Source organism: Populus trichocarpa, chromosome 14 (assembly GCF_000002775.5).
Source record: "Populus trichocarpa isolate Nisqually-1 chromosome 14, P.trichocarpa_v4.1, whole genome shotgun sequence".
Classification (NCBI taxonomy): domain Eukaryota; kingdom Viridiplantae; phylum Streptophyta; class Magnoliopsida; order Malpighiales; family Salicaceae; genus Populus; species Populus trichocarpa.
In genome coordinates, this window is record NC_037298.2 from 8801522 (window position 1) to 8826950 (window position 25429).

The 25429-nt window shown below is 35.2% G+C and overlaps 4 protein-coding genes and 1 long non-coding RNA gene across 8 annotated transcripts; 2 read left to right on the top strand and 3 right to left on the bottom strand.

Moving 5' to 3' along the window:
- Nucleotides 1-1491: 1491 nt before the first annotated feature.
- LOC7457948 (dol-P-Man:Man(5)GlcNAc(2)-PP-Dol alpha-1,3-mannosyltransferase) lies at nt 1492-8689 on the top strand. Of its 3 annotated transcripts, none has more exons than XM_052447239.1 (13): nt 1492-1785; nt 1887-1921; nt 2071-2208; nt 2578-2646; nt 3533-3690; nt 3775-3841; nt 3920-3973; nt 4255-4343; nt 5857-5973; nt 6511-6605; nt 6749-6863; nt 8168-8224; nt 8327-8689. In XM_052447239.1, exons 1-13 carry the CDS (start codon nt 1644-1646, stop codon nt 8496-8498), a joined length of 1308 nt encoding a protein of 435 aa, XP_052303199.1. In that variant the 5' UTR covers nt 1492-1643; the 3' UTR covers nt 8499-8689. The 3 variants fall into 3 exon arrangements, with proteins under 3 accessions (XP_052303199.1, XP_052303201.1, XP_052303200.1); XM_052447240.1 differs by having other exon boundaries at nt 1495-1785; nt 6749-6827; XM_052447241.1 differs by lacking the exon at nt 8168-8224 and having other exon boundaries at nt 6749-6827; nt 8344-8689.
- Nucleotides 8690-9447: 758 nt separating this feature from the next.
- LOC7491311 (heat shock factor-binding protein) lies at nt 9448-10999 on the top strand. The gene is made up of 5 exons (XM_024585569.2): nt 9448-9651; nt 9867-9920; nt 10259-10282; nt 10359-10401; nt 10629-10999. The coding sequence occupies exons 1-5, from the start codon at nt 9649-9651 to the stop codon at nt 10757-10759; spliced, it is 255 nt and encodes an 84-aa protein (XP_024441337.1). The 5' UTR covers nt 9448-9648; the 3' UTR covers nt 10760-10999.
- Nucleotides 11000-11795: 796 nt separating this feature from the next.
- LOC7491312 (protein RALF-like 1) lies at nt 11796-12393 on the bottom strand. The gene has a single exon (XM_002320982.4). The coding sequence runs from the start codon at nt 12308-12310 to the stop codon at nt 11963-11965; it is 348 nt and encodes a 115-aa protein (XP_002321018.2). The 5' UTR covers nt 12311-12393; the 3' UTR covers nt 11796-11962.
- Nucleotides 12394-14755: 2362 nt separating this feature from the next.
- On the bottom strand, nt 14756-17253 carry LOC112324094 (uncharacterized). Of its 2 annotated transcripts, XR_002977772.2 has the most exons (3): nt 17102-17253; nt 16660-16879; nt 14756-16434 (listed from the first exon to the last, which is right to left on the bottom strand). It is a non-coding gene; the product is annotated as an uncharacterized LOC112324094 (long non-coding RNA). The 2 variants fall into 2 exon arrangements; XR_002977771.2 differs by having other exon boundaries at nt 16660-17253.
- Nucleotides 17254-20621: 3368 nt separating this feature from the next.
- LOC7457950 (heavy metal-associated isoprenylated plant protein 36) lies at nt 20622-22220 on the bottom strand. The gene is made up of 3 exons (XM_002320983.4): nt 21998-22220; nt 21798-21873; nt 20622-21667 (listed from the first exon to the last, which is right to left on the bottom strand). The coding sequence occupies exons 1-3, from the start codon at nt 22043-22045 to the stop codon at nt 20910-20912; spliced, it is 882 nt and encodes a 293-aa protein (XP_002321019.1). The 5' UTR covers nt 22046-22220; the 3' UTR covers nt 20622-20909.
- Between the last annotated feature and the right edge of the window lie 3209 nt (nt 22221-25429).

Below are 25429 nucleotides of genomic sequence, written 5' to 3' on the forward strand. Positions count from 1 at the left end.
ATGAACTTGTGAAGTACTTTGTTGTTGCTGCCAGGTTCAAGCAGGCTATATTCCTGTGTCGAGCTATTGATTTGGACGAGAAAACTGCTGGTTATAAGATTGTGTTGATTTAGATTATCAAGTGAGTTGTTTATATCCGTGTTTGTGTTTATTTTGTTTATGTTTGATGGTTATGATTGTATTCAGTGTTTATGGCAATGCAAATAGGCGAAGACTTTGAGTTGAATTGGTTCAATCATTTTTGGTTGAATTCTTCTGTGACTGCATTGACAAACCATGATAATGGGGGTAGAGTTTGAGTATAGATTGCAGAGTTAAGTACAAATTACAGTGAGGTTGACAAAATTATGCTATAGGATCGATTGTAAGTATAGACTACAGTGAGAAAGATCGAATACAGAGAAATCGGGGGATATAAGCCTTTGAACTTTGACTCCAGGGACAAAATGAAGGTGAACCAGGGAAGGGCCAGTTAATAGTGAACGTAAAAAAGTACAGCTATTATGTTCTTATGTAATGGTTGATTTTCTGTCAGCAGTGAACGTAAAGAAGTAACTTGTTGTTCTTTTTCCGTGGGATTATTTTAGCAGAATAAGCGTGCAGACAAGCAGCATTTTCCATCTTAATTTCATGGTCTCATTAGAAACACTCTAGAAAGTTCTGTCAGGTTGAAAAATCCCCAAGTAATTTCTTCTACGATGTTTATACAGTGCAGTCTAATTAGTCACTAGGTTATTACAGTAGCACTGGATGAGATGGTCTCTCTCTGACACTTCAGAAGCCTAAAATGGACAGTATGTGAAATAGAATGATGAATGGAACAGTTTAATTAGGGACTTGGTGGAAAGCAGGAAACTTGAAACATTGATGGAGTTACTTCCTTCGAGGAATGGATTGATGTCACAAAGTGTTGGAATAAATTTAGTGGTTATTTTTTAAAATATTTTTTATTTAAAAATATATTAAAATAATATTTTTTTTATTTTTTAAAAATTATTTTTAATATTAGTATATATATATAAATATAAAAAAATATTAATTTAAAATAAAAAATAAAATTTTTTTAATTTTTTTAAAATATTTTTAAAACAGAATTAATAGAGATTAAATAGAAAATTTACAGATGGTTTTTTCACACCTGATCATATGTTCACAGATTGATAGCAAACTTGTAACGGGTCAGCTCGCTTTTCGCTAATTAAATTATATTTTTAATATAATTAATAAACAATAAAATATTTTTAAAATTTTCACAATTTTTAAAAAATATTTTCCGAATATTTTCTTATAAATCAAACAAAATTTGTTTTTATTTAAAAAATATTTTCCGTGCCAATTTTATTAATAATAAAAAATATAATAAAAATTAAAAAATAATTTAGAGAAAATCACTTTTGATGAACTAAACGGATTCTAAAAGAATTTGATAATTTATAAATGTTTTTTTGAAGCGGTAAAAAAATAAAAAGAAAACCCTTTTATTTTCTAGGAATGCCTAACAAATTGAACTAAAAAAACCAATTCCAGGCAGCTCTCCTTTATTCTCTATCATTAGCTCCAGGGCATGTATTCTTGCCTCTCTCTTTCTTTCAATCGTAACTGTAACGAAGCATAGCAGGGAGACGACAAAGGAAAGCCATCCCATGGCTCTCAAACCAGGCAGAAAGCTACAACCCTCACGCTCACGAAGACCCCAGATTTTCAAAAACCCCAAAGCGGCCTTCGCATTGGCTTTAATTTTCATGGATGCCCTCCTCGTCGCTCTTATCATCGCTTACGTTCCCTGTAAGCTCATTATTTCCACTTCCTTTTGTTTCTTTCTATATATTTATCTGGCCTTTTGTTTTTTCGTTGGCATAAAAATGCTTGGTTTCATTGATTCTCAGATACCAAAATTGACTGGGACGCTTACATGTCACAGGTGCTGATTATTTATTTTCTCTATGAGTGCATGTTTTGTAATTGCACTGAAAAATGACTGAGATTCAATTAATAAAATTTTGACTTTTGGGCATCTTTAATTATTAGTTGAAACAACTAATGAAGGGGATAATGCAAAATAACAAACAGGTTACTGGGTTTCTTGGAGGAGAAAGGGACTACACTAACTTGAAAGGCGATACGGGGCCACTGGTTTATCCTGCTGGTTTTCTGTATATTTACTCAGCCATTCGATTTATTACAGGAGGGGAGGTTTATCCAGCTCAGGTAATCAATTTAAGTCCCATTTTGGACCATTGTAGGGCGTGGAATAAGTACTTCTCTTCGTTACTGCTTATCATTGCTATATGATGCAAAAGACCCTGTTTTGAACAACTTGCCTGGTGAAATCGTGTTTGTGTTATCAATTCATTGAGGGCTGCGATTAAACGGGTTTCGTCCCTTATAATTATTGGTTTTGATTGCGAAAAATTGAAGTCTGTGACTGCTAATCAGTAATACACCTTTGTCTGCTTTGTCCCTTCTACCAACTTCTTGTTTCTTTTGGTTGTGTTACAGATGTTCCTTGTAAGCAGTTTGCTTTTGTGCTTGCATGAAATTATTACCTCACTGTTTCTGTTCATTTTGTGATTGCAGATCTTGTTTGGCATCTTATACATCATAAACCTGTCTATCGTCATCTTCATCTATGTGAAAACTGAAGTGGTATGAAAATTTTCTGCAGTTTTCTTAAAATAGTGTTTTTTGCATCACTAGACATCTACATGAAACTGATGTGTGGTCAAAAGCAATGCGAATAAAATGTAGCATTTGTTATTTGACGCCTGAATCTGGAAATTTAAATGATGGTATATTGTTATTATCCTAGTATAGTCAGAGCATCCATTTTTGTGGTGTTCTGAGCTGCCAAAATCTCCCACTTTATGCTTATTAAACAATTTGATGGCAGCAGAACAATCCTATTGAGTTGGGAATTAAGTAATAAGAGTTTGCTGAGGCTCCAGCAAGTGCAGATGGGTCCTTCACTGTAGTCACTAAATGATGAGGTAGGAGCAAAATTGTGAAGATGTGATGAAAGCATAACAGCTGCTGCTGCTGGACACATACGTTCGATTTAGGCTCATCAAACCATATTTTAGTACAAGTATAAAATCAAATCTGTTGCACTCTCCAGTCACTAGACATAATCCAGCATTGATAATTATCACAATGCTTTCTCTGATAGCTTCACTGGTGGTCGTGTTGATATCCTAAATCTTTGAATTGCTTCAATTTTAAGGGGAAAGCACATTTATATGATGAGTTAGAGGGGAAAACGCATTTATGTAATGAATTATCTTCTTAAGACGTATTGCTTAGGTAAAAAAAATGTAGTTTTTTGTGGGGCTTTACGCCAATAGTTGTTGGACATCTGGGATTCAAGCTTTAATAACTGTGTATATCTAACACCTCAAACAGTACTCTCAGTTGTGCACCTAACCAATCTTAGTAAGAAAATTCCCATTTAGGTTTATTATTTCTTTCTAGATTATTCACGAGTTTTCTTTACTCCACACCTTGATAGTGGCTCACATTTTTTCTTAATTCGCAGCTTCCTTGGTGGGCTCTTATCCTGCTTTCTCTCTCAAAAAGAGTGCACTCGATCTTTGTTCTTCGCCTCTTCAATGACTGTTTTGCAATGACACTCCTCCATGCTGCATTGGCCACGATTCTTTACCAAAAGTGGCATCTGGGACTGATTCTTTTCAGGTTGTGCATTTACCTTCTTTGTGCAGAATTTGATATTAATAATAGATATGTAACTATCTATATGTGTGTGTGTATTTTGTGCAGTGGGGCTGTTTCGATAAAGATGAATGTGCTCCTCTATGCTCCACCTTTGTTACTCCTCATGTTGAAGGTATTTTATTATTTACTCATTTAAGTTTCTCAGAATGTACATCTGAATTTCTCAAGTTATTGGAAACATTTTCTGCAGGCTATGAATATCTACGGGGTGATATCGGCTTTAGCTTGTGCAGCCCTGGTTCAGGTGCTCTACCTTTCCCTCTTTTGTTCTCAGGGATGGATTATGTACACATCAAAATGTCCCTCAACATTAGGCACTTAAATCTTGTGTCCAATCATGATATTTCTTTTCATGAAATATACTTGCAGAGTGTTTCTAATGTTGGAAGTTCGGACACATGATTCTAAATTTCTTTTCCACTGTGGTTAGGTGAGTTGGACTGCAACTGCAATTAATGTGGTGAAGAGGCCTTTGTCTTAGCAATTTCTTCATTCATTTCACATCATTGGTCAATGGTTCTGCAGATTTTGGCGGGGCTGCCCTTTTTAGTCTCACATCCGATCGCATATATATCAAGAGCCTTCAATCTTGGTCGTGTGTTCATCCACTTTTGGTACTACTTTTTTAGTCCTTGTTCAAAAGATTCTTAAGAACTGTTTAGAATGTACTTATGTATGTGCATTTTTGCACATGTTTTAGGAAATTCTCATTAGACATGACAGTTATAGATAGATCAATGGGATATGTTGCTATTAACTAGGTTGTAGTGGAGAAGGGATGCAGTAGACAGAGGCTTGGGGGGGGAGGAGCAGGCTATCTTGAGAGTACAAAATGTTCTCAGCGTAACTATGTGTTCTCTTGAACACATTAATCCAAGCCTCTGACACCCTAGGCATTTGGCACAATCCTATTGGGGCCTTTTGATCATTCACTCAAATGAGAGCTTCTCTCTCTAACCTCACTTTCTCTCACTATATAACCTTTTCCTCCTCAGTGCTTGTTTATTCTCTTATGTTGTGCGCTCCCAAAGTACTCCTTGGACACCCCCATTTACCACACAATCATCACCTCAATATTGGAGTGCTTTGTCACTTCACACCCCACTAATACTCTTAAGTCCTCACCTGCCACAACACTCTTTACTGTCAAGATTTCCAGCTTCTACTACATCCCTTCCCCATAACATCATTGCTATTATACAACACTACCTCATTGCTAGTACCTTGAAGAACCCCACATTTACAACAGTCAATGCTAGTACTTTGTGAAGATCCAAAGAATATAATTATAGAATTCCTTATGGCAGTTTCTACAGATTAAAATCATTTTAGGAACTGCATAACCACAATACCTGACATTGATCCATCAATTTACTGAAGGGTGGGGTATGAAAAGTTTTCCATAGCTTGCCAGCTGGAAAGTGACGAGAATTTTGTATAGATAGCATTGTTTGTTGTTTGTTGTCTGTTCATTTTATTCATTAAGTTCTCACTACGCATTGCAGCTAATTTATGGTTAATATTAGTTTTTTTTTTGTTTACTAGGAGGTCCAATGGGTCTTGGGCTACACAGTGGGCCTAGCCTTCTCCACCTCCTAAATCCCACCCTACCCCTCCTAGGGTTCAATAGCTAGTGCAAGATATTTTTGGTGCATTTGTTGTGTAAAATATTTTCAAATGTTTGGTATTCGATTACAAAAAAAAAGGGTTATGATTGAGAATTGATTATGGTGGTCAGTTGGGTAAGTTGATGTTGGTTGTGGTAGTGGTGATTGATGAGACAACAATGAGAATTTTAGTGGTGGGGTGGTTTTGTGGTTGAAGTCGTTGGATACTGATGTTAATGGGAGAAAGGGAGTTTGTAACTCTCTATAAAATATTCTCCCCATATCATGATATGAAAATATGTTCTTCTATGATGAACAAATATTTCTGGTTGATTAGAAAACTGTTTATTTTGATGAAGTTTCCTGTGCTGCCCAAATAAAGGAAAATGTGGATTATGTAAAATATTTTATGCAGAACCCTATGTGATTTGGTGCTCTTTATTAGTTAGGCTTTGTACTATTTTCTTTTGTGATCATTGCGATTGCTTTTTTGTTGAATCATATCTTTGTTTTCTATTAGGTCTGTTAACTTCAAGTTCATTCCTGAACCAGTTTTTGTATCAAAGCAATTTGCAATCTCTTTGCTGATTGCTCACCTTGGGTTGCTTGCTACTTTTGCTCATTATAAATGGTGCAGGTAATTACAGAGTCAATTCTCTCTATTGCAAGTACTAAATCCATATCTGTGATAACTATTGGGGCTATGAGATGTTATGGTGGAGACTGAAAATATTTTATGAGAAGCTACTTAAGTGTTTAAGTATTATGATTCTATGTATTCGTCCCTGAATCATAGATATACTCCATGCACAGGATCATATCTTATTTGATGTAGTAAATTCACTAATTGAAGTCAAACAATGTCTAATTTGACAGCTGTCTTACTCTCTTATCTTTCTATTTTTGGCCATACTGGATAGATAACCATGTCTGTGTCCATATAAATTGGAACAAGATGGCTCTAGCTGATGTTTTTCCATGTCTGCATAGAGAATTGGTTCAGCAGATTCAAATTCTGCATTTTTTGAGCGCTATTGTGGAAACTTTGCTCTAAAATGCTCATTTTAATACACTTGTGACAATTTCTCAAAAAAAAGAGAGGGAGAGAGAGAAAACGCACCCGTGGATCTTTCTGGAGTTGTTCACTCAATACTTATTGATATTTTCATTTCAGGCACGAAGGACGACTTTTTAAGTTTTTGCATTCTAAAGTTACATCTGCACTTTCAAGTTCTAGCAGTTCAGGCCTTAAGATTCTCAAGGAAGAACGTAAGTTGTGACTATCTTAGTCTAAGGATGGCAGGGATCCTTTTCCTTTGCTTCTCTATTAATTAAGTAGCTGTCTTCCTTCCACCGCCTCAGTTTTTCCCTCTTCTTGTTTTGTACTCTAAATTTTGGTGTGATGGATTCAGATATCATGACAACTCTGTTTGCTGGGAACTTCATTGGCATTGTATGCGCTCGCTCGCTGCATTATCAATTTTATTCTTGGTATGTTCTTTTGCTGCACTATCAATTTTATTCTTGGTATGCTCTTTTGACATGACTCGTGTTTTTCCTGGGCTACATCTTTCTGTCCTTCCCTTTTCTGTGTTTGTCTGTTTGTTTGTGATTGTGTTCGCCTCCATTTTTTGGTACATCTGTTATGCAAATCCATTACTGTGATAACTGCTCATAATACATCAACTTTTCTCCAACCAGGATTTTTTGTACCTCGATTTAACTAGATGTGAGGAAAAACCTTATGAAACTTGAAGCCTGCTCATTTGAATGAACTATTTTTTTCACCCAGTCTGAATGTTTTCAATATCTCTAACAACCAGCTTGTCAGAGTATATTAAGGAGGGAAAATGCAGTATGTGAAGGAGGGAAGAGGCATACCTTGTAGGGTATGACCAAAGCGCCTCCTAATTACCTTTGTGATGGCTGTCCATGCCATGTCCTTGAATGTATATGTCTTCTCACCTGTCTGGAAAGCTGATGCTTTTATTAACGAACTGCAAAACAATTCTCTATTCCACTTGTGTTTTCTGGATACAAATAGAATTCATAAAACCAATTGTACAAGTGCACATAATCCAGTAAACTTGACTGCAAATTGTAATCTTTTATGGCCCAATTCCATTTAGCCTCTCTACTATCTGTCAAGGGTGGTCCACTCCCATCTTTCCTCTCATTCTTCTTAATGAAAGCAGAAGAACAAAAATAAGATGGACATGCTTTATGTCAGGGCTAGTAGTAATCAATAGAATGTTTTAAATTTTTTGTTTGTTTGTTTGAAATGAACATATCAATGTTCATGAGGTAGAGTTTGTCTGCATTTCTAGCTATGTATTTTCAATAGTAGCTCCTGGTGAATCATCCATTTTATTTCCTCAATGTCTATAAAGCACCAACTTAGAGCTTTGCCTCCATGTTGACGTAAATATATATGCATTGACTCATTCACAGTAGAAAGATATGACTATGAGGAGAGTACAATAGTAATCTATCATGATATGATGATCCGCTTTGTAACCAGCGTCATTGGTTTTCTAAGTGTCTTTATTATTCCTATTTTTTCTTCATTTATCTTTTCATTAGGATGGTGTTATCATGCCCCAAAAAATACAAGCCTCACACGAGGCATGTCTCTTTAATAGATTTATATTTCTTTCATTCGTTGAATATTTTCTGCTGCATCTATATATTCCTGTGAAGATGGTACTTGGCCGGCCCAAATTCATGACTCGGGATGATATTGGAAAAGTATGAAAATTTGGCATTTAAATTTCATGTTCTGCTTTTCGTGTGAATGAAATAGTAATGTAATGGCACATCTCCTACTTCAGGTACTTCTATAGCTTGCCTTACCTATTGTGGAAAACACATTTCCCAACATCACTCCGGTAAAATTTTCCCACTTTGCTTTCCTGCCCCAACAATATTTGCATAACTTTTCTGCTTTATCATGATCATTATATAATCAGTTTTGGTGCTCTGGCATGCAGTTTGATTTTGTTTGTAGGTGTGGAGTTTTGCTGGAATGTCTATCCTTCAAACAATTATTCATCTGCTCTTCTTCTCTGTCTCCATTTACTTATACTATGGGGCCTATGGTCTGCTCAATCTGAATATCCTTATGTGGAGGAGAAATTGTCCACTAGAAAGAAGGAAAAATGAGTCTCCAAGGTTTTTTTTGTTTTGTTTCAGAAGAATTCTCTCTTTCCCCCGATGTAATTTTGGAACTCAAAATCAAATATGGAAAAGCAACATGAATGCAAAACAGAGAGAACAACAGAGTAGCTCCTTCCTCTGCACTCCTTTTTATTTTTATCTTCGTTTAACAAATCGAAATCTCTTATTTGCTTTTATGGTTTGATTGTGCCAGACTCTCGTTTTTTTCTTGACCTGGGAAGATGTCTTTTCTCTTCTGCACATGCTTGTTTTCTTTATGCTAATGTTTTGGTACTTGTTTCGGGTTATTAGGTGGGTGTTATTATAGCAGTCAACCATCACTTAAATTTCAATCCTGAACTACATTTGTTCTGGGGTTAATCGCCATCTCCATTTCTTCTTGACTGGGGCAGTTCACTCTCTCTCTCTCGCTCTCACCAATCTGTAGTTCATAGTTTATACACAAAGGGTGTAGTTCATAGTTTATACACAAAGGGTGTGATGGCATGTTCCAAGTACAAAAATGACTAGTTTAGGGATGATGATTTAATCCCAAATGAGTGTATTTTTGGATAGTTATGTAATTTTATGGATGATGGGCATTATGAATACTGTTAAACACAATCCAAAACCTGGACGTCGAAATATTTTAATACAATAATATATATATGAATTATTTTATTTTTTATTGAATAATATATATTAGTAGATAATAGATATCGATAGATAATTTATGAATTTCTAAATATTTTACCTGATAAATAATGAATAATATCAAGAAATTCAAATACTTGATACGCTCTGAAAAAATGGGGTTATTAATTCTTTATAGTTGGTTTTGAACTTCCAAACCTTACTTAAAGGGCTGGAAAAAAAAAAGAGAAAAGATTTTGCGAGTGGACCGGCAGATGGGTCTTTTAGCCGGTTTGCTAAATTTGAAATTTGAAATTTGAAATTCAAATTTTGTTAATGGCATATGGGTAAATTAATCATCATCACCAGAAGAAAATTTTTGATAAACGCGAGCCTGTCCTTTTCCTTTCGTTTTCACTCTCCTTGTTTCTCCTTCAACGCTCAGTGCTTTATACTATCAGTACTAGTATCATTACAGCCACTCTAGTACCGTGCAGACAGAGACCAACCAGCATAGCAAGCAATGGTTACTTCTTTTTTCCTCTCTTTCCACTCTTACCTCTTCTGATTTGCATGGTTTTAGGGTTTCAGAAAATTTAATTTTCAAAATGTAGCTTTTGGTGCTTGATCAGATCTTTTCTATCAAGCTAATCAATTTTTTTATTTTCATTTACGGCAAGATTTATCCTTTAGTTTTAGGTTAGAGAATGTTGTTTATCGAGATGGTGGTTATTTTGACAGGAAGGACATGATTCCGAGGATCCCAAGCAAAGCACTGCCGACATGACTGCTTTTGTGAGTTCCTTAACGTTCTCCATGTTTTTGAATGGTCGCTTTAAATACTCAATTAATCCTTGGTTTGCAACAACAAAAAAAATACTCTAGACTCTGTTTTTTTTTTTTTTTTTAACGAAGTTGGAACATGAAAAATCTGAGCAATGGTTTGTTTGGCTGATATGGTTTCTAATTTTTAAAATTTCTTGTGTTTTGCTATTCCTTAGAATTTGAAACGTACTTTCTAGAAATTAGCGGAGCCAAGCAAGGATGATTTGATGGGACTGTGTTTTTTTTTTTTGATGAACCTATGTTATATTTAAACCATAATTCTGACTTAATTGTATTGGCTTTTTCAGGTCCAACATCTTCTTCAGCAGATGGTGAGTTGTCATTTAGATCTCGCTTCTCCTTTTAGCTTATGCTATCGTTACTGGCTGATGAATCTTTTTTTGGCAGCAAAGTAGGTTCCAAACAATGTCGGACTCCATTGTTTCGAAGAATATCCTTACTATTGTTTTTACTTCTCTAATTTGGAGGGGTGGGAATCTGACATGGGGTACGAACAGACATATTCTAACTTGCTCTGTGATTGATATTAATGGGAGGTGCCTGTCATGTATACTATGATCTTTTATGCAGAAAAGGTTTCTGATATTCTTGTCTGTGCTTTTCACTATTTATGGGTCCATGGACATTGTTTATTTTGTTTCCTTGACTTCAATGCACTTGATGAAATGGGAAACCGCATAGATGACTTGGAGAAAAGCATTGACGAGCTTAGAGAAGAAATGGGAGTTGAGGGTTCTCCATCTCCATTGGCTCCATCCAAGTTTAAGACAGAGGAAGGTTCTGCTTAGAATTAGTCAAGCACGTATTCTGTGGAAATCCAAGGACAAGTTTAATTTCATGCTGACTTCTCAACATTTATGTTGCGAGAAATCTAAATTTGTGTTTTGTATTTTGCTCCTAGCCCTGTTTGTCCTCTCGTGGTCAGTAATAGTTACTTGTGTAGAAGAAACTTGCTTACAAGTTTGGGATGATGTATGGCGATTGAAAATTAATCCGCCTGTGCCTTCTAATTTAATATGGTTTCATCATGTGTACTCTGTAACTTGCTATAAGATTGCTGGCCGTTATCCTATATAATGGCACTACTTAAGGTTAGACTAGCTATTAATTTTGCTTAAGTGTTTTTTTTATCTGCACATGAGCTTTTGATCACGGTGAACCACCAAGTCTGAGCCTATCCGCACTGCCTAATTTGCCTGAAATTTGATTTCTGGTATTTGCACGAGCTTCCAGTTAGGAAGGCTTTTCAAGTTTCCACCTTTTGGAGGTTTTGCTGGAACAATACTTGTTATATATCTATTCTGCTTTGCAGCTTAATGCTTTTCATTAGATACTCTTCTCCTGGTAGGAAAATTGCAGGCAAGGACCTGAGAAATTAGCAGAACTACAGGTCTTTAATCCCCGACAATTAGCAGAACTGCAGGTCTTTCTCTATTGCAAACGGCTGATATTTTGTCAACTGAGAGATTCGAATCATAGAATTCACGGCGTGGGGAGATTTGTCAACTACTGTCTTCTTTCAATTGCCCTTTTAGTTTCAACGCTTTGAAGCCATAAAAACAGGCTATTCAACGGTTATAATTTTTCTCATGCCTTGACCATAACAATGGACATTGAAATGGAAGGATCAAGGGCTCCCTTGCATCTTTCAGAAGAAGAACACCAAGCATGTGATGTCCTCTCACTCTCCCAAATGGTCATGGTTTAACAAACTAAACCCCTCAAAAATTCTTGCAACTTGTATAATTAGTAAACAAGAAGATAGCCAGGAAATGGAAAGTAGCAGAGAAGAAAAGCAGGAAGCAACGAGGACATGGCCATGTATATCAATGGAAAAACAGATTGCTGCATTTATATGTGACCCTTCACATTTCATTTAGAAAAAACAAGATTGACCATGCGTTTCAAAAAGAAAAAACAACAATTAAACAAACTACATACCATACACAAAACATTGCAGTGGTAGTTTAAGAAGAAAAACAAAAAATCACTCAACTACGGCAGCGAGTAATAGCACTGCAACCACGGCTATAAGGGTTGGCCTCTGCACCTGTCTTGCAATTGTAATAGGATGCACCTCTCTGGGAACATGGTACGTTGTTCTTCCCCAAAGCATCGTAGCTTATGTAGTTGCTAGTCGCCAATATGCGCCTGTTTATCTCCGAGTCCATCTCAAACTCATCGTTTCCCATGCATTCTGCCACCGTTCCTTGGCATCCTCTGGCTCTCGTTGGGACCCAGTTGAGGTTGTGGTCTTCACTCGCATCGACGGTGGATGAAGAGATGATCAGAGCTGAAAGGAGCAACACGAGGAAGAGATAGCGGTAGGAATTGGCCATTGTTTTTCTTCTTTGTTTTCTCTTGCTTCTCTTCTATGTTTCTTTTCTCCTGTGTTGCATCTTCTTCACAGAAGCGTAATTTAATAACAAAGCTGGCCAGCAACTTGGTTACGAGTGGTTCATTGTGAAGACAAATGACCTTAATCTTGTCATTATTTACAAATATGACACCCTGATCTCGTCATCACCAGTTGAATATGAAATTGTTTTATTCATTATTTAATGTGTTTGGTAACATGATAGGTATATGTCTTTATAAAAGTGCACATAAATTGAAAAAAAAATTAATTTTTATTTTTATTTATTTTTGATGATTTTGACATCTTTATATATTAAAAGCTTTAAAATATTAATTTTAGTCTATGAGCTCATTCATAATTATTAATTAGGTTAATAATGAATTGCAATAATTGGTACTTAAGCGAAATGGAAACATGGTGCTTATGGTAGTTCTGCAATTAGATGGATGTTGCTGCCCTTTTTGTACGGAAAACATGCTTGTAATTGTAATAGAATTTGTTTTTAAAAGTATTTTTTATTTAGAAATTTATTAAAATAATATTTTTTTATTTTTTAAAAAATAATTTTAATATTAAAACATCAAAACAATTTAAAAAATAATAAAAAATTAATTTTAAATTAAAAAAAAACCTAAATTTTCATGAAACGTAACGGTGCAAGTCCGCCCAAACGTCCAAATCTAAGGACTATAAAATAATCAGCACAAGAACACGAAGCAAAACCTAACCCGAGAATCGAGAATTTTTTAATAATAGGTGAAGTCAAATCTTTGACCAGGCTCGTTCCTTTCACGGAACAAGTTCAAACTGGTTCTAACTAGCATGAGGAAAATCTGATAATTCTTGAACTGTTCAATACCTACTAGGAGAAATTGATAAAAAAAAGAAAGGGAAGAAAACGAAGAATATGCCACCACCCATTTTGTCGTATGTTGAGAACTTCCCTGAGCATACACACACGGTTAAACGATTACAAATGAAACATGCTGCCAAGAGTTGAGGTCTGCAGCTCATATCCAGTTCATAATTGAGAGAGAAAATGTGTCTTAACTTGGGAAATTCACTGCAACAGTCTATCTTTTAAGATGGAACCCTAGCTTGAGAAAGAGTCTCACCAAGAACAAATCTAGTGGCCATTGGAGTAAAGTTGAGTTCTTCATGAATGTAAGAGAAGTATACTGCAGTGTCCCAACCAGTACGAGCTGTGGATTTTGCTTTTCCCTTTCAATAATTATCATGTATTTGGTGGATTCTTACTCAAATCTTTCTACATCTCCAAAAGGAATCTGGGAAACCTGATTTGCAAAGACCGATATTTGGAAAAACGAAATTACATTATTTATGATGCAGAACGTGCATTCAAATCTTGGAAGCCAATGAGCAGCTCAGTTCCCTGAGAACGTTGTTCAAGAATCCAAGAAACAAAGGGTTAATAAAGGCAAGGCGTGGCGTTTGGGACATCATGATCCGAATGGAAGTTGATTATATAAATAAATAAAACCGAGAAGCTCTGCTGTACGATAGAATACGTGAACCACCACAGTACTTTCTAGTCAACAATATCTGTATCTCCATTCTCTTAAATATTTGCATGGTAAAATTCACAATAATTAGAAAAAATAAATGGATTATAGGTTTTCTGTAATGCGGCAAACTTTCTTCCATTAAAACCACTTTTATAACAGAGATGGCACAATGAGATATCACCAAGCATGGTATACAGATCACAACATCGATCACAAAAGAGGCAGAAAGAACGTGCTTATTTTTGTTTTCCCTCAAAATTCTTTGAATTGCCAGAACCACTGACTGCTATCTTTCCAGCTTGCTCAAGAATGCTTCTATTGGTGGCAACTCCTTTACAATTTGTGGCCGGTCAGGCATGCCCTGCAGAGAAATAGGAGTCACCGACGATAGCAGAATACGAGAAATTGTAAATTCTAATTACAGTTCAAGAAGTCGTGCTCTGACATAAACCAGTCAGATGGTAGCTCAAGAATTGCGAAATCGGTATATAACATGGATTCAACAGCTAGATGCTTTACAAACATCAATGCTGATGCTGGATAACTGATGAAAGACAGGAATAATTTTGATGAATTCCAGACTTCCAATCTTTACTGCATTAAGTGACCAAATCAAGTAATAAAAACTGTTATCTCTACAATGTGACCTTCAACACAGCTCAAGTTTCCCTGGTAATAGTACAATCTCCACTAAGCACGCCGAATGATACCATAAGCACTTACTTTCCCTGATCTCCGAACTCGACCATCAAGGTGAAGTATCACGTAGACATCCTCACCAGGAGAAACTCCTTCAGACTTCTGTCGACCCCTTATCCGCCTAAATAAATTAAAAAAGTCTTACTAACCGGAAGAAAACTAAGATCTACAAGTTAAGCAGGGGTCAAAAACAGTAAGGCGAGACAAACAATTTTCTGCTTATAATTCATTCATCCATGATCATGAAAGGTACAAAATTGTATGATCCCAGGATAAGTAAATTGGCATAATGCTTACATGAAGAACCTAAAAATGACAACAAGTACAAGAAGTCAAATATCCATTTGTTTCAAAAATGAACTACAGTCTAACTTTTGTGACGGTGGAAAGATGAATACAAATGGAGCAGCATCTGACCTTTCCCATTCAGCTGGTGACACAACCTAGACTCTAAATCAAATCTCAGCTTTCAACTTTGATTTTGCAATCACAGAATGAGTTCATTTCTCGAAATCTTCCTACCATGGTGTCATCAAAGCTAAGAGGAAAAAAAAAAAAAGGGAACAAAAGTTCTACTAAGCTATTCGATCCCAAACGAGATAAGGCTGGGAATAGCGAGAAAGAAATCCCTAGAAAATGAACCTGACGTTGACAGCATACTAATGGAAAAAAGCTGCAATACTGTCCCCACATATCCTTAGGAGCGAAAGAAAGAAACACTCAAGGAACCTTTATATCTGACCCCAGTAGAAGGAAGAGGAGTAGCTGCTTTTTGAGGAACACCAAACCCTTTCTTCTCTACTTCAGGAGCCCTGCTTTCACCCCAAATAACAGGAAGTAAAAGAGCACCTTGCCGGAGGAGCTCAGTTCAGAACCTCTCAGCTTTCTGCACGGCCGGGGAAACGGTCTCCTTTCCCTGCTAAAACCACCTTAAACCCAAGCCACATAATTTAGGGCATTAAACAGATAATATTTTGGATGCTAAAATAAGATGCTGCAAAATGTTTTGAAAGTGAGATACGTAGCTGGCTGGTAAAAGTGGAGCTAACAATCTTAACTGTTTCAATCACTTCAACACAGCAGAAAGTATCACGATACAATATTATGGTGCACTTTCAGATGGTGTTTTCCTTATTTAGAATGGAGGACAAGGCAATATTTTCATAGCTATCTGTTCATATATTTAGACCAGACATTAGCGAAAAAGTGCAGGAAAGTACTTTGTTGTTATTAAGTTTGTAATTATGAGACCACAATGTATGTAATTTGATGGGTAAAAAACAAAAAAGTCTTGTTACTAACTGGTCTAACGGTGTCTCGAAGCTGGACAAGTTCAACAACCTGATTTGTGGAAAGGTGAAAAGGCAAGCTTGACAGAGTTTCGTCTTTTGTAATCTCTGCAAGTTGCTCTTCCCCTCTCTTGTTGTCCCAGAAAAATAATGCCACAAGAACTATGATGCCTGTAGATTGCTGATTCAAAACCTTAGTCATTTTAGAACCAAGCTACAAGGGTCAGTCAATGATCATATTCAGTGCACTCATCAATTATACAAGTAAACAGAGGAAAATAACTAAATTCAAAGTTTCTCTCACCAACTACAGTATAGATCAATCCAACTTTGTTTTTATGTATGAGAGACAAAGGTACCTCCAGTGTTGGTGGCAGCATTTCCAGCAGTTTCCCAGAGGTCAGGGCATCACCACCACCTTTAATAGCACGAAAAAGCCTTGGAATTGTGAACAACAGTGAAATACCTGCAGCTGCTGAGAATGCCGCATAAAAGAATCTTGTAACACTGCGAGATGGGGCTTGGACCTCACTAATAAGTTTGAGATCTCGATTAAAACCATAGCCTATGTCTTCTCCATCTAACCTAGCCTGTAAACGTGCTAAGTGTTATGAGAGATAATGTCAAAGGATTTAAAGTTTAAACCTTTCAACTGTAAAAGCCAAGAGCTGCCAAAATTCAATTATATAGTATCATAATCCAGAGACTCGAGGTTAAGCTCATGTAGAATAAAGAATGTTTAGGTGCAAACCATACTGACATGACATGTTTATTTTCACAATCTGCCCACACGAGGTTGGGGTATTAAGAACTACCTGAGATTGAAGTACAAATGTTAACCCAGAAAAAGTGATTCGACAAGCTTAATATGTGAGAGAGAAAGCTGAGTGGAAACCCCTTCTTGCTATTCCCTGAACTCAGGCAAAGCTCTAAATGAGGCCAAGTCAGGATAATTCAAAATGGTGCCAAATTTGAGGTTATATTCCGTCAAAGCAGTACATAGGCAATCCAAGGCTTTCTTCCCTTCCCCTCTTCCTTAAAAAAAGAAAAGAAAAGAAAAAAGCAATGCTGAGATAGCTTCAAGTGTCAAATCTCATGGTTCACAGAGGAAAATAGAAGCTTCAATAAAGACTCAAACCAGAACTACTTTTCATCCTACAAAGGAAAGATACATGGAAGTTGAGAAGTGATCAGGTTTGATGTGAAAGAATAGAAATTATTGTTAAGCTTGTGGCGTTGACAGATTGAAGGCTTTACCTGAAACTCTTCCAAAGTTTGAATTTTGAGTTAAGTGTCAGGTATTAAACAAGGAATAGACATTTTGAATACAACATTGTCATCAATTTATGTATGGAAGCAACTCCCTGCAAATGCCCCATTTTAAGGTCCATGCTGAATCATTTCTCAAGTTTCAGTATAGTTATCACTCTACTCTCCTACTCAGCATCATTGTATCATTTCCCATGAGCAAGTAGCATGATTATTGATAATAACCAAATATCTCCTTTTGCACGGAACAAAATCCTAAAATTACAAATATAGTTTTAAATTATAACATTCAGGTTAGGGTTATGAATACCCGATAAGTATCGAAACCGATCAGTTGGGTTTGAGTATAAAAATTTCGTACCTTTTTGAGTCGGGTTCGAGTAGTTATTTTGAATTCAGATTTGAATATGGATAATACAAAACCTTACTTTGCCATCCCTAACTATGCATTGGATATGTTCAAAACACCTCAAATTCTAAAAAAATTTAATAATTTAAAAAATAATACAATAACAATAACAATAATAATAATGAAAATGCCCCCTCCCTCTGCAGAAATTAAAATCGACTATATCAAAGGAATAGACATTTTGAATACAATATTGTTTGTTCCAAATATCTTAAATCTTATTTCAACAAAGATATTTTGATGCAGAATTTCTAAACCTAGCTAGTGCCTAAATTTCAATATGATATTGTTTTTGCTAGATTCTTTTGTTCTAGCTATAAAGGATGGCCTTTTTGGAAGCAATGACTATATTCTCTCCAGGAGCATCATCTTTATTAGACTCATCAGATTCGTTTTCTAAATTGTCATCCTCATCGCTCTTCTTTTACAAAACTCTTGAAGCAGCTAGGGTTACACTTTTGGTTTTCCCATCACCTGCGTAATTGACTCATCAGAACCATATGCATCATCACTTTGGCAATCTAGTCCTCTATATTTTTTTTCTCCTTACTATTTGAGAAAATCTTTGTTTTAATATTCAAAATAAAACAGCCACTTCATAATCGAAGGTCACACAGACTGAACAAATGGTTAGAAGCTAGCATTTTCCTTTGGACTACAATGATTCTCTTTGAACCTTTTTCTTTATCGATCATGAATAGTCTAACATTTCCGTCCGTGTTCATTTCCTTTCTTTCACATCAAGATCCTTACTTTGTCTCTTCCATGTCCGACGTCCTAGCTAATGCTCCACGATATTTTCCCTGCCCCTGCAGTTATTTTATCAAGTTTGACTACTATTCTTATTAACAGACATCCACACCTTTATATTTACATATGCTAGACATTATAATTCATCAAGGAACATTCATGTGAAGTTTGGCTTCAATTTTATCAATAAATTATAAAATTTAATTTTAAGCTTGTTTTAATTAGTTATACTATTATTTATTTATGTTTTAGTTTATTATAGAGCATGCGACATTTAATAGTTATTTAAGTTTTGTTTTATTTTATTATTTTAGTTATTTTGAGCTTTTAATATGTTAATATCTATCTATCTATCTATCAAGTTTAGGTCAATTAAATAAAATTAGGGTCAACTATCTACTATATATATAAACCAATTGTTAGCTTTCTCTTTGTATGGTTAAGTGATTTCTGTACTAAATTCTTGATAGAACTTGCAAATTCTTTGATAGATTGATCAATTTTATTGTGATTTATACTTCTTGTCCGTGTCTTGTTATGGATGTAGGGTAAGAATGATCAAATTGCATATAATTTTGGTTCTTCAAGGTAAAATTTCTTTAAAACCTCAAATTAACAATTTAAGGTACAATTTCACATCAAAACGGGTTACAACAAAAAAATGGATAATTTTGCTTACTCGATATGATGAATCTTAAAAAAAAATATTAGACCAAAACAAGGATACTGATAGACTGAGTGTTGAGGTGGTTAAATTTATGATGATGAGAGCTTGATTTATGACAAAATGAGGGGGGAAGGGCGTTGTTTTCTGCAAAAAAAAAAAAAAAAAAAAAAAAAAAAAAAAAAAAAAAAAAAAAAAAAAGGAAGAAAAAGAAGAAGTAGAAATGGGGGAGGGGAGTTGTCCAGCATGTTATAACTTAAATATTAGCGATATATATATTTTATCGGTAATTCTGTTTGTAATACTGACACGTCATATTTTCATTTTTTTTCATTCTTTAATTTCCACCTATAATTCCCTCGATATTCACAGACCGAAATTTCTTGTTTGTGAATACCAAGGGAAATGACGATGTTATTTTCTGTCAGTAAATATAATTGTAATTTATCAATTGTATTTATTCTGTTGGTAGTTCTGTTTCTATTTAATAATTTTCTAGTAGCAGCAACGCGGTTTAAATGACTAGTTATTTAACTATTGAGCGTTATCTGGATCCTCGAATATCAATATGCTAATATTTTTCATGTAGTGGAAAATAATAGGTAATTAACTACTGATAGTATATGCTTTTCCTTTCACGATATGCACGGGAGCAAGTATAGTCCACCATGGATATTCTACTATGGATTAAAAGGAGAAGTCAAGGTGGAGGATATGGGTTCCCAAAGTGATCATGCTTGGGATTCAAGGTTCTTCTTGTCGCAAAGCATCTTCATTTTCAAGTAGTTGACAGTGAAAGCTGCTTTTCAATCTCTACCTGTTAATTAATCAGATTTTGGAACATAAAAAATACCCTCTAAATAATTAAGAGAATGCATCTACCCCGAATGCATGGTCACCTGCAGGGTGATGGAATCATCTATGTAATCAATCAAGTTAATTATATATCACACAAACTAGAAATTCTAAGTACGTCTAATCCTGTCGACGATTGAGAAAAGGAATTGCCGATCACTTGATGGTCCCAATTGCCAGAATGCAATCTAGAAAGGACGAGAAAAAGCTAAAACCGACCATACAAGCTAGCTAGCTTTCATGTTAAAAGTGGGAACCTGCTGGTATCCCTCGAACGCATTGAAAGCAAAAGACGGTGCACGTATAGGAATATCCATTTGGAAAATGCAAATCTTCATATATCAACTGTCATGAAAACATCCACCTGTAGAAGGTCGAAAGTGTGGAAGCAACGTCCTGCAAATGCTCCGATATCTGTATTATAGAATAATATAAATTATATTTTAATACCTTATTAAGATTTAAGTTTTTGAGTTGAATTGGTTTATTAAAAAATAGTATCAAAGTCTTGATAATCAAGCAGTCACGAGTTCAAATCTTATAATCTTTATTTATTTGATAAAAATAAAACACAAGATAATATGAATCTCTATAAGTTTGAAGTCCAAAAAATATCTTTATTTAAAAAAATATTTTAAAAAATAATATATATTATATCATAAAACCGTTCCACTAGCAACTTAAATTTCTCAACTTTCTTATCACTTCTGTTTCAGTATAGTTATCAATCTATTCCTACTCAGCATCATTGTATCTTTTCCCACGAGTAACTAGCATGATTATATTGATAATAACCAAATATCTCCTTCACACAGAACAAAAACCTAAAATTAACCAAACATTAAAAGGCTATATATAAAGTATAAACCAAAAGCAGCGAACAAGCTAAATAAAGACAACATTTTTTTTTCTTACATAAAAAATGAAGACAAAACATTAAACTGCTTGAACCCCATAACAGCCCTTTTTTATTTCTCCCTAGCTTTCCTCTGACTTCTCATTGATGTTACATGCATGTTGCAAAACTAATCCCCCCACCTTCCCGCACAAGATACTTGATTATATTAGCTACCTAGTTTAAATTAACTTCATGTGTATACCCCCACATCACAAATATTTCACATCACTGAACATCCGGTCTCATTATCATCATCACCGTACTCATTGATTGGATCGGAGGGTGGAGCTGGTGGCTGGTACCTATTCTGGTAATAGTGAATATGATCGTGCATGGGATGTGTATAATAGGACTCACTAGCACTAGGATATGCTGTTCTGTAATTTATTCCATAAGCTGGAGGAGGTGGGTAATGCATTGGCGGATACGGGTATACAGGCGGTTGGGGAGGGCTATGAATCATCAAGGGCATAGGAGGAGCTGAGTAAAGATCAGCTACGGAAGAACCAGTATCAGCCGGTACACCACCAGATTCAGCACCATTGGCGCCATTGTTAGAATTGCCGTTTGGCCTTTTCTTCTTCTTCTTCTTCTTCTTATTTTTACCACTGCCAACACCACTGGCGGCCGCAGCGACAGGAGCAGCACTTTCTTCACCAGCATCATCACTTTCAGCATCTGAGTTTTGATCATCACCACCATTTCCGCTACTAGTTTTTGCGTCCGTCTCAGGATTTTCAGCTGGAGTACTCTTCTGATGATGGCCATCATTACCAACTTCTTGAACATCTTTTGGGCTCTTCTGCTTGTCATTGTTCTTCGATTTTCCAGACCTTTTCTCCTTATTCTCATAGTTTTCAGGCCAAAGCTCAGCGTGTTTTCCTGATCTCATCAGTCTCTTGATAAGAGTCTGTGCGTCCACGTTGCCAGTTACAGTAACCTTATGCCGATGAGAATCAACATCTGTCTTGTAAACACCTGGTCAAAGAATAAAAGAGAATACGCAAAGTGATGCATTCAAACAATAAGTTGATATTGAAATGATTTACAAATCAAATATAAATAAAGAATCAAGTATTTAATTTGAATAGAACATATAACATAATACCATCAATGCTTTGAAGAACTTTCTTAACTTTCTTCTTGCATCCTTCACAGTGGATTGAAACTTTCAAGAACCATGTCTGAAAAAACAATTGAGAAATGAACTCAGAAAGCGAAAACAAAAAACGCTAGAAACGATGAAAGAAAGTACTAGGAGTAGGTGGTCGACGTCCACGCACACACACATATAAGAGCCTTCTTTACCTGGTATTTTAGCATGTCTAAAGCCTCCTCAGCTGGTTTTGTGGCCATATTGTAGAGATGGAAAGTTATGGCCTATTAGGTTAGAGAGGAAGGAAAGGACAGCTTTCGAGTGTGTAGGCAATCGCTTAAGAATTAAAAGGAAGGAATGGAGTCATGAGAGGGTAAAAAGAGTGGGAGATGAAGAATGGAATGGAGAGAGAGAGAAGAAACATTGGGAGTGGAGTGGATGCCACGTCATGACCAGTGGACCCAATAAACTCAAACTAGAGAATATATAATGTGTCAGATGTGTGTGTGTGTGTGTGTGTGTGTGTGAGAGAGAGAGAGAGAGAGAGAGAGAGAGAGAGATTTGCTTGTTTAAAATGAAAGACATTATGATAGCTCAACATTTTAAGACTATTCGATGAGTTCAAATTCATATGAGTTTCATAAGTTATCAGACTTAATATTCTTGAACTTAGTTACGTGTTGAGTCTAAGTATTTGTGTGTCTGACAAGATATCAAACCCAATATCCCTGAGTTTCATATCTTACCAAGCCCAGATGGATATAGAACTGATGATCTTTCTAGACCCTAACATTTCTGGACTCAACTACGCGCTGATCACATGTACATGTGAGTCTAGCAAGCTACCAGACCTAACATCCTTGAACTCAACTACGAGCTTATCACATGTTCATGTGAGTTTGACAAGCTACAGACCCAACATCCTTGTGTTCAGTTACATATTAAACCCAAATACATGTGGGTCTGATAAGTTGTCAGACCCAATATTCATAGGCTCAACATCTCGAGCGAGCCTAGATGAATATAGAACTAATGATCTTTTTAAATCTTATATTGGACCACAAGATTTCACTTGTTTTTTATTGTGATTCTTAACATAAAATGACATTCATCTCTCTACACTCCTAAGTGTATAAAAGTTTTCAAAATGACCTAAAACTTATCCCTCATTAATGATGTGTAATAAATATTTATCCTTTCAATGAGCTAGGTGGAAGAAATATTTATCTCTCTTTAAAACTATCATGATAAAATGACATTTCAGCCCCTTTTCTCCACAAAATAACAAGATTTATGAGTTATAAATATATTATGAATTCTTTAAAGATAGGGATACACAATCTCTTTATTCTCAATATTTTTAGTGTATATATTCTCAAAGTCTATCTCTTTAAAATATAAATTTTTTATCGTAAAAATATATTTACTTAAGCATAAGAGATTTTCAAATCTATCAAAAAAAAATTTTTGTAGGTACCAGCAGGGGCGGAAGCAGGGGGGGCAAGCAGGGGCCCGGGCCCCCTAAAACATTTTAATTTTTTTTCATTACCCAGAGATTAAGGTGGCTTTATTACAGTGATTTTACTCTTGGCATATTGGCATACGTGGAAAGAAAAAAATATAAAGAAATTGCTTTGTGAAATAAAAAGCAGAGCCAAGCCTTCAATTTACTGATTTTCAATTTACTCTTGGCATATTGGCATACGCGGACAGAAAAAATATAAAGAAATTGCTTTGTGAAATAAAGAGCAGAGCCAAGCCTTCAATTTACTGATTTTCAATTTACTCTTGGCATATTGGCATACGTGGACAGAAAAAAATATAAAAAAATTGCTTTGTGAAATAAAAAATAAAGCCAAGTAAAATTCAATTTATACTAATATAAATCCTGCAGCCGATCAAACAGAGAAATAAAAACATAAATTACAAGCAAAATTTTTCTGTAAAAAAATTAAAACAAAGTCATTAATTAATTTATCTTTTATCAAACAAAACAAGGTAATTTAAATTTAAAATCTATTTTTATTTTGTTTTAAGATGTTTGTTAATAATTTGATGAGGTTTTTTTATAATTCTACCATTTTTGCTCCCTTTTTTTTCTCAGATCTGCTAGTTCTACCAATTATTTTTTGAATTCTTGTTATAATGATTTTTTTTCTAATTAATTAGATATATTTTATTAGTTTGTTTTGATTATGTTTGGATTTTTTTTATGTTTTGTTTTTAGCAGAGCCATCAAAATTATCAATTTTTTCTTACGATATATGTTTTGATCTTAGGTTGAACCATGAACAAAATAAGAAGAATTGATTCTTTTTTTGAAAAAAAAATATTTATGACTCACAGCCTAGTGAACCAACTCCAATGTGTAATGTTGAAGTTATGGTTGAGCAGCCCCAATGTGCTTCAATTTACAAAAAATCTGAGTTGATTAGTGAGCAACCTCTTACCAGAATTGACATTGCTCATTTAATTAGAAATCCAAGTAATCATCCTCAAATTTAGGAATACTCGGTTAATCAACAAGATAAAATTCAAAGGGCATACATTAATCTGGGACCATATCAACCTTTAATGTCTGAATATCTGCTGACTGGTAAAAAACATCCTCGTCAATTTCAGTCTCATTGGGTTAAAAGTTATCCATGGTTTGAATATTCAGAGAAACAAATATTATATCTTATTATATTAATTTTGGCCCCCTCTAACAAATAATTCTAGCTCCGTCACTGGGTACCAGCCACTTTAACCTACCAAATACTAAATGCTAGTTACCAATCATAGAATTAAGAAATTAATTGATTATCTAATATATAAATATGACTCCTTAACTAATTGAATTTTTTTGTTACCTCATCAGTATATTAACACAATAAGCATATCACGTGTTCAAGTCACGTGACAGCCACAGGATCATTTGTCTCCTTGTATCCTGTAGGCAACTCAGCCCCTGGAATGTAATCGTCACAAGCTTATATAAAGGAGAAACTTCCAGGACTATCAGCTATGGCATGTGGTGGAACTTGTACACCTACTAGTCTTACTAACAGTGTCTTAAAAGGATACGTTATCTGTTGAAAAATCTGGATTCTGGGTTATTTAACGTCTCAATTTCAAGACTAAGGGAGATGGATGGAAGTTTGAAGTTGAAAAGCACCTATCAAACTGTGATCATTTAAGTTCTTACCACACTTTTTAACCATAACGACACTTTTACAGGGTTGATCTAAGATATATTAATTGACCTAATAAACAAAATAATAATAATTAAAAAAATATATAGTTTTTAGCAGTAGGAAAATGTACCTACCACACCAGGAAACAAGAATTTCCAGTTTCAACAGATCAAGAGAGAGCAAGTGACCAGTTTAGTTATGCATCGTGAAAATGAAGTTCCGGACCCCGTCTAGACCAAGGATACAAGTAATGTCTCCACGTATGTAATGTCGCTAAATCATATGCAAACGACTTTACAGCTTTATAAATTAAAAAAAACTGTACTTGCCATTATTTTTAAGAAAAGGTTTGGAAGGTTGTTCATTTTTCCAGTAGATTCTAACAAGTTGCTTAGAGAATGGTAAAACCTAATTAAGACTTCTTTGAATCTAAACAGCCAACTTTACTCTCCATGCCTTTAAATTTTC